General features: G+C 66.1%; 1 protein-coding gene across 1 annotated transcript in view; it reads right to left on the bottom strand.

Moving 5' to 3' along the window:
• The window catches only part of DHRS1 (dehydrogenase/reductase 1), a 9148-nt gene extending 535 nt beyond the window's left edge, over positions 1–8613 (bottom strand). The window contains exons 1-8 of the mRNA XM_074567887.1: positions 8561–8613; positions 8189–8457; positions 6934–7666; positions 4298–4475; positions 3635–3736; positions 2533–2603; positions 2374–2425; positions 6–15 (exon numbers count right to left, since the gene is read on the bottom strand). Coding sequence (XP_074423988.1) covers positions 6–15; positions 2374–2425; positions 2533–2603; positions 3635–3736; positions 4298–4475; positions 6934–7253 — 733 coding nt within the window. The 5' untranslated portion in view covers positions 7254–7666; positions 8189–8457; positions 8561–8613. The remainder of the gene's footprint in view (positions 1–5; positions 16–2373; positions 2426–2532; positions 2604–3634; positions 3737–4297; positions 4476–6933; positions 7667–8188; positions 8458–8560) is intronic.
• Between the last annotated feature and the right edge of the window lie 647 nt (positions 8614–9260).

The following is a 9260-nucleotide window of genomic DNA, read 5'->3' as shown; positions in this document are numbered from 1 at the left end:
GTAGGGCCCCAGCGCCTGGCCACGCCCCACCCCCACCCCCCCACGGCGTCACGGCGTCACGGCCCCGCCCCACCTCGCCCCCAGCACCCCACCACCCGCCCCCAGCAGCAACCCCAACGGCCACCCAAGCGTGGCCCCACCATCATCGGCCCAACCACGGCCCCACCATGGACCCACCATTGACCCAACCATTGACCCACCATGGCCCCACCATCTCCCCCCATCCCACCATGACCCCACCATGGCCCCACCATCATTGACCCAACCATGGCCCCACCATGGATCCAACCATCGACCCAACCATGGCCCCACCATGACCCCACCACTGACCCACCATCATCGACCCAACCACGGACCCACCATTGACCCAATCATCGACCCACCATCAACCCAACCGTGGCCCCACCATCATCGACCCAACCATTGACCCACCATCAACCCAACCATGGCCCCACCATCATCAACCCAACCATGGCCCCACCATGGACCCAACCATGGCCCCACCATCATCAACCCAACCATGGCCCCACCATGGACCCAATCATTGACCCACCATCATCAACCCAACCATGGCCCCACCATGGACCCAACCATTGACCCACCATCAACCCAACCATGGCCCTACCATTGACCCACCATTGACCCACCATCATCGACCCAACCGTGGCCCCACCATTGACCCAACCATGGACCCAACCATGGCCCCACCATTGACCCACCATCAACCCAACCACAGACCCACCGTCATTGACCCAACCATGGCCCCACCATGGACCCAATCATTGACCCACCATCAACCCAACCATGGCCCCACCGTCATCGACCCAACCATTGACCCACCATCAACCCAATCATGGACCCACCATCATCGACCCAACCACGGACCCACCATTGACCCAACCATTGACCCACCATCAACCCAACCATGGCCCCACCATCATCGACCCAACCATGGCCCCACCATCATCGACCCAACCATTGACCCAACCATTGACCCACCATCATCAACCCAACCATTGACCCACCATGGCCCCACCATCTCCCCCCATCCCACCATGACCCCACCATGGCCCCACCATCATTGACCCAACCATGGCCCCACCATGACCCCACCACTGACCCACCATCATCGACCCAACCATGGCCCCACCATTGACCCAACCATGGACCCAACCATGGCCCCACCATGGACCCACCATTGACCCACCATCATCGACCCAACCGTGGCCCCACCATTGACCCACCATCATCGACCCAACCACGGACCCACCATTGACCCAATCATTGACCCACCATCAACCCAACCATGGCCCCACCATCATCGACCCAACCATGGCCCCACCATGGCCCCAATCATTGACCCACCATCAACCCAACCATGGCCCCACCATCATCGACCCAACCGTGGCCCCACATTGACCCAACCATGGCCCCACCATTGACCCACCATCATCGACCCAACCACGGACCCACCGTCATCGACCCAACCATGGCCCCACCATTGACCCAACCATGGCCCCACCATCAACCCAACCATGGCCCCACCATCATCAACCCAACCATGGCCCCACCATGGACCCAATCATTGACCCACCATCAACCCAACCATGGCCCCACCATCATCGACCCAACCGTGGCCCCACCATTGACCCAACCATGGCCCCACCATTGACCCACCATCAACCCAACCACAGACCCACCGTCATTGACCCAACCATGGCCCCACCACCATGGACCCAACCATGGACCCAACCATGGCCCCACCATTGACCCACCATCGACCCACCATCATCGACCCAACCGTGGCCCCACCATGGACCCAATCATCGACCCCACCATCAACCCAACCGTGGCCCCACCATCATCGACCCAACCATGGCCCCACCATGGCCCCAACCATGGCCCCACCATGGATCCAACCATCGACCCAACCATGGCCCCAACCATGGCCCCACATGGATCCAACCATCGACCCAACCATGGCCCCACCATGGCCCCACCATTGACCCACCATCATCGACCCAACCATGGACCCACCATTGACCCAATCATCGACCCACCATCAACCCAACCGTGGCCCCACCATCATCGACCCAACCATTGACCCACCATGGCCCCACCATTGACCCACCATCATCAACCCAACCATGGCCCCACATGGACCCAATCATTGACCCACCATCAACCCAACCGTGGCCCCACCATCATCGACCCAACCATGGCCCCACCATGGACCCAACCATGGCCCCACCATCATCAACCCAACCATTGACCCCAGCATGGCCCCACCATCTCCCCCCATCCCACCATGACCCCACCACGGCCCCACCACGGCCCACCCCCCCCCCCCCGCCCCACCGCCCCCCATCTCACCGGGAAGGGCATGTACCCGGCCACCGAGGACACCAAGACGATGGCCCCTCCCCTGCAGGGCGGGGCGTCAACCACGTCAAAGGGGGGGGGGGATGGGGGGGGATGGGCGTGGCGCCCCGCTCCGAGCCCCGCCCCCCCCCCCCCCCCCCGGGTCCTCACCCCCGCTGCTCCATGTGGGGCACCACCAGCTTGATCAACATGGCGGCCGCTGTCACGTTCACCTGGAAGATCTGGGGGGGGGGGGGAGGGGCGTGGGCGAGGGGGCGTGGTCAGGGCGGGCGTGGCCGGTGGGAAGGGAGGGTGTGGCCAACGGAAGGCGCTGGCGGCCAACAGGAGGCGGAGGGGCGCGGCCAATGGGCGGCGGGCGCAGCCAACGGAAGGTTCTCGCGGTCAACGGAAGACGGGCGTGGCCAACGGGAGGGCGGGGCGTGGCCAACGGAAGACGGGCGTGGCCAACGGAGGGTTCTCGCGGCCAACGGAAGACGGGCGTGGCCAACGGGAGGGCGGGGGCGTGGCCAACGGAAGACGGGCGTGGCCAACGGAAGGTTCTCGCGGCCAACGGAAGACGGGCGTGTGGCCAACGGGAGGGCGGGGCGTGGCCAACGGAAGACGGGCGTGGCCAACGGAGGGTTCTCGCGGCCAACGGAAGACGGGCGTGGCCAACGGGAGGGCGGGGCGTGGCCAACGGAAGACGGGCGTGGCCAACGGAAGGTTCTCGCGGCCAACGGAAGACGGGCGTGGCCAACGGGAGGGCGGGGCGTGGCCAACGGAAGACGGGCGTGGCCAACGGAGGGTTCTCGCGGCCAATGGAAGACGGGCGTGGCCAACGGGAGGGCAGGGCGTGGCCAACGGAAGACGGGCGTGGCCAACGGAAGGTTCTCACGGCCAACGGAAGACGGGCGTGGCCAATGGAGGGTTCTCGTGGCCAATGGAAGACGGGCGTGGCTGACGGGAGGGCGGGCGTGGCCAACGGAGGGTTCTCGCGGCCAACGGAAGACGGGCGTGTGGCCGACGGGAGGGCGGGGCGTGGCCAACGGAAGGTTCTCGCGGCCAACGGAAGACGGGCGTGGCCAACGGGAGGGCGGGGCGTGGCCAACGGAAGACGGGCGTGGCCAACGGAGGGTTCTCGCGGCCAACAGAAGACGGGCGTGGCCGACAGAAGGTTCTCGCGGCCAACGGAAGACGGGTGTGGCCGACGGGAGGGCGGGGCGTGGCCGACGGGAGGGCGGGGCGGGGCGGGGCGGGGCGGGGCGGGGCCCACCTTCTCCCAGGCGGCCTCGTCGGCCTCCAGGGCGCTGCCCATGACGGGGTTGACGGCGGCGTTGGAGACCAGGATGTCGATGCCCCCATAGATCTCTAGGGCCTGCAACGGGGGACCCCCAAGTGCGCCCCACACCCCCCCCAAGGAGACCCATAGGACCCCCAGTGCCCCATAGCCCCGTGGGACCCTCATAGACCCATAGATCCCCATAGCCCCAAGGGACCCCCAGTGCCCCATAGCAACATGGGACCCCCATCTCCCCATAGGACGCCCACTGCCCCGTAGCCCCATTGTTCCCCATAGCCCCATGGGACCCCCAGTGCCCCATACGACCCCCACTGCCCCATAGCCCCATTGTGCCCTATAGCGCTCCATAGGACCCCCATGTTCCCCTTGGGCCCCATAGAACCCCCAGTGCCCCACAGGACCCCCACTGCCCCATAGCCCCATGGGACCCCCAGTGCCCCATAGCCCTGTGGGACTCCCATGTCCCCCCCAGTGCCCCATACGACCCCCAGTGCCCCATAGCCCCGTGGGACCCCCATGTCCCCATGGAGCCCCATAGAACCCCCAGTGCCCCATAGCCCTAGGGGACCACCCCCCGTGCCCCATAGCGCCCCATAACCCCCCCCCCCCCGAGGGACCCAGGCGTCGCCCCCTCACCTTCTGCACCAGCCCCTCCCGGCTGTGGGGCTGCCCCACATGGCAGACCACCCCGCTGACCTCCAGCCCCCGGGCCCGCAGCTGCCCCACGGCGGCCTCCACGTGGGGCTGGCGGCGGGAGCTCAGCAGCACCCGCGCCCCCGCCCCCGCCAGCCCCGCCGCCACCGCCAGCCCGATCCTGGGGGGCAGCGGGGGGATGTGGGGCGATGGGGGGCGATGGGGGTCTATGGGGCGATGGGGGTCTATGGGGCGATGGGGGTTATGGGGGGCTATGGGGCGATGGGGGCGTCTGTGGGGCTGGGGGGGCGATGGGGGGGTTATGGGGGGACGGGGGGGTCTATGGGGCGATGGGGGTCATGGGGGGCTATGGGGTGATGGAGGGGCTGTGGGGCGATGGGGGTCTATGGGGCGATGGGGGTCTATGGGGTGATGGGGGTGATGGGGGGGTCTATGGGGTGATGGAGGTTATGGGGCGCTATGGGGTGATGGGGGGGTCTGTGGGGCTGGGGGGGCGATGGGGGGGTTATGGGGTGACGGGGGGGTCTATGGGGCGATGGGGGTCATGGGGGGCTATGGGGTGATGGAGGGGTCTATGGGGCGATGGGGGTCTATGGGGCGATGGGGGTCTATGGGGTGATGGAGGTTATGGGGCGCTACGGGGTGATGGGGGGGTCTGTGGGGCTGGGGGGGTGATGGGGGGGTTATGGGGTGACGGGGGGGTCTATGGGGCGATGGGGGTCATGGGGGGCTATGGGGTGATGGAGGGGCTGTGGGGCGACGGGGGTCTATGGGGCGATGGGGGTGATGGGGGGGTCTATGGGGCGATGTGGGTTATGGGGGGCGATGGGGCGATGGGGGCGTCTGTGGGGCTGGGGGGGCGATGGGGGGGTTATGGGGCGACGGGGGGGTCTATGGGGCGATGGGGGTCATGGGGGGCTATGGGGTGATGGAGGGGCTGTGGGGCGATGGGGGTCTATGGGGCGATGGGGGTCTATGGGGTGATGGGGGTGATGGGGGGGTCTATGGGGTGATGGAGGTTATGGGGCGCTATGGGGTGATGGGGGGGTCTATGGGGCTGGGGGGGGTGATGGGGGGGTTATGGGGCGACGGGGGGGTCTATGGGGCGATGGGGGTCATGGGGGGCTATGGGGTGATGGGGGGGTCTATGGGGTGATGGAGGTTATGGGGCGCTATGGGGCGATGGGGGGTCTGTGGGGCTGGGGGGGTGATGGAGGGGTTATGGGGTGACGGGGGGGTCTATGGGGCGATGGGGGTCATGGGGGGCTATGGGGTGATGGAGGGGTCTATGGGGCGATGGGGGTCTATGGGGCGATGGGGGTCTATGGGGTGATGGGGGTGATGGGGGGGTCTATGGGGTGATGGGGGTTATGGGGGGCTATGGGGTGATGGGGGGGTCTATGGGGTGATGGAGGTTATGGGGCGCTATGGGGTGATGGGGGGGTCTATGGGGCTGGGGGGGTGATGGGGGGTTACGGGGGGATGGGCTCTATGGGGTGATGGGGGTCTATGGGGCTGGGGGGATGTGGGGCAATGGGGGGTGATGGGGGACATGGGGGTCTATGGGGCTGGGGGGGGTCTATGGGGCCTGTGGGGCTGGGGGGGGGGGGTTCTATAGAGTGTCTGTGGGAGGGCTATGGGGCATCTATGGGTCTGGGGGGATCTATAGGGTGCCTATGGGCCTGCTATGGGGTATCTATGGGTCTGGGGTGTCTATGGGGCATCTATGGGTCTGAGAGTGCCTCTGGGGTGTCTATAGGGTGTCTATGGGTCTGGGTGGGGTGCCTATAGGGTGCCTGTGGGCCTGCTATGGGGCACCTATAGGTCTGAGAGCTCTCTATGGGGGTCTCTATGGGGTATCTATGGGGCAGGGGGGTCTCTATGGGGTATCTATGGGTCTGGGGCTATCTGGGGGGTCTATAGGGTGCCTATGGGGTGTCTATGGGGGCAGGGGATGTCTTTGGGGTCTCTATGGGGTATCTATGGGTCGGGGGGGGTCTCTATGGGGTGTCTATGGGGTGCCTATGGGTCTGGGGGTTCTCTATGGGGTGCCTATGGGGTGGGGGGGGGTGTCCTCTATGGGGCAGGGGGGTCTCTATGTATCTATGGGGTTCTGGGGTATCTGGGGGGGGTCTATAGGGTGCCTATGGGGTGTCTATGGGCAGGGCATGTCTTTGGGGTCTCTATGGGGTATCTATGGGTCGGGGGGGGTCTCTATGGGGTGTCTATGGGGTGCCTATGGGTCTGGGGGTTCTCTATGGGGTGCCTATGGGGTTGGGGGGGTGTCTCTACGGGGCAGGGGGGTCTCTATGGGGTATCTATGGGTCTGGGGGTATCCGGGGGGGGTTCTAGGGTGCCTATGGGGTGTCTATGGGGCAGGGCATGTCTTTGGGGTCTCTATGGGGTATCTATGGGTCAGGGGGGGTCTCTATGGGGTGTCTATGGGGTATCTATGGGTCAGGGGGGTTCTCTATGGGGTGCCTATGGGGTTGGGGGGGGGTGTCTCTATGGGGCAGGGGGGTCTCTATGGGGTATCTATGGGGCAGGGGGGTTCTCTATGGGGTATCTATGGGGCAGAGGGGGTCTCTATGGGGTGTCCATGGGGCGGGGCGACTCACCCGTGGGTCGCGGCTGTCACCACGGCCACCTTCCCGGCCAGGGGGCGCCCGGGGGACCCCCCGCCGTGGGGCTGCCCCACCGATTCCGAACCCCCGCCCTGGGGCCGCCCCACAAACTCCGGGGTGCCCCCCCGGGCCGCCGCCGCCCCCGCAGCCGCCCGCCCCCCCGCCCGCCCCACGGCGCCCCACATGGTGCGTGTGTGGGTGGCCCGGACTCTGCCCCGGCGCCGGGCGGGACCGGGGGGGTCACGGGGGACACGGGCTGGGGGCGGGACTCTCCTTTCGGGCCCTTTCGGCCCTTTCCGGCTCTTTTCGGGCATTTCCGGCTTTTTCCGGACGGTTTCGGCCCCTTTCGGGCATTTCCGGCTCTTTCCGGCCACTTCCGGCTTTTTTCGGCTCTTTTCGGGCGTTTCCGGCTCCTTTCGGGCGCTTTCGTCCCCTTCCGGGCGATTTCGGCTCTTTTCGGGCAGTTCCGTCTTTTATCGGGCACTTCCGTCTCCTTTCGGGCATTTTCGGCTCTTTTCGGACACTTCCGGCTCCTTTCGGGCGCTTTCGTCCCCGTTCGGTCGATTTCGGCTCCTTTCGGGCATTTTCGTCCCCTTTCGGGTGTTTTCGGCCCCTTTCGGGCGGTTTCGGCCCCTTTCGGTCGATTTCGGACCATTCCGGGCGGTTTGGGGTCAGTTCGGGCGGTTTCGGCCCCGCCATGGCCCGGGAGGGGGACGTGCCCCGGGAGCTGCAAGGTACCGGGGGGGGGGGGGGGGGGGGGGCACCCTAGAGGACCCCCCCATAGCCCCTATAACCCCCCCTAGGACCCCCCCGCAGCCCCTCCGTGGGGTTCCCCATAAGAACCCCCCCCATATCCCCCCCATGGCGTCCCCTATAGACGCCACGGCCCCCCTATACCCCCTATAGCCCCCCCTAACCCCCCTAAGGCCCCCCATAGGACCCCACCATGGGTTCCCATATATCCCCCCCATAGACGCTCCCTAACCCCCTATAAACCCCTATATCCCCCCCTGTAGCCGCCCATAGGACCCCCTCACGGCCCCCCCAAGGGGTCCCCTACAGTCTCCCCCCCACTGACCTCCCCATAACCCCCCCCGTACCCCCCTTAAACCCCCTCTACGTACCCCGTATTTCCCCCTGAATCCCCCCAAATCCCCCCCCCCCACGGCCCTCCCAGGGGGTCCCCTATATCCTCCGCCCACAGACCCCCCCCCCATACCCCCCCCCCCCCATATACCCCCGGCGCTACCGCTGTCCGTGGTGCTGAAGCCGAGCCCTGTCCGTGGTGCTGAAGCCGAGCTCTGTCCGTGGTGCTGAACCGAGCTCTGTCCGTGGTGCTGAAGCCGAGCCCTGTCCGTGGTGCTGAAACCGAGCTCTGTCCGTGGTGCTGAAGCCGAGCCCCGTCCGTGGTGCTGAAGCCGAGCCCCGTCCGTGGCTCTTTCCTACGAGTGTTGAGTATCGCGGAGCTTGAGTGACTCCAGTGACGGAGCGGATTTTGCGGCAGAAATACTAAATTGGCTAAAAATACGAAAGCACAGGCGTTGTCCACGCGTGAAGGAAAAGGCTAAAATCAAGAGGCTCCTGAGGTAGCAAATAGCCGCAGCCGGCACGAAGGACGCACCGCCTGTGGTGCCCTGAGAAGCTACGGGAGGTACGGGGCGGGATGCCATTATTCCGCGGCTTTGCCTTCCGACGGAGAGCGGAGACGGGAATGGGACGATCCCAGGAAAAAGAGAAACCGCCCATTCGCTGCCCGCTCGGAACTCGGAGCCAACTTTTTTATCAAATTCGGATGAAACGCTGTCCCTTGTGCGAACGTTGCGCTTTATAATGGCATTAGAATACCGGAACAATCCGCCGTTCCGAAGGCTACCAGCCTCTAAGGAGGTAGTCCCACGGCACTCCCTAGGTAGCCCCGGTGGCTTCCCGCTGTATCCCGGTGCATCCCGGTGTATCCCAGGGCACTCCCGGTGGCTTCCCGCTGTATCCCGGTGTATCCCAGGGCACTCCCGGTGCCTTCCCGCTGTATCCCGGTGCATCCCGGTGTATCCCAGGGCACTCCCGGTGCCTTCCCGCTGTATCCCGGTGCATCCCGGTGTATCCCAGGGCACTCCCGGTGGCTTCCCGGCGCATCCCAGTGTATCCCGGTGTATCCCAGGGCACTCCCAGTGGCTTCCCGGTGCATCCCGGTGCATCCCAGTTATCCCAGGGCACTCCCCAGTTCCCCCCAGTGGCCACCAGTGGGGTTTCGGGGCGTCTGGGAGGGTCCTGGGGGGGGGTTTAGGGGTCCCTGGGGGGGGGCTGGGGGGGGGGGCCCCGGC

The sequence above is a fragment of the Larus michahellis genome, chromosome 30 (assembly GCF_964199755.1).
Source record: "Larus michahellis chromosome 30, bLarMic1.1, whole genome shotgun sequence".
Classification (NCBI taxonomy): domain Eukaryota; kingdom Metazoa; phylum Chordata; class Aves; order Charadriiformes; family Laridae; genus Larus; species Larus michahellis.
The sequence above is the reverse complement of the archived record's forward strand: the minus strand, read 5'-3'. Positions and strand labels throughout refer to the sequence as shown.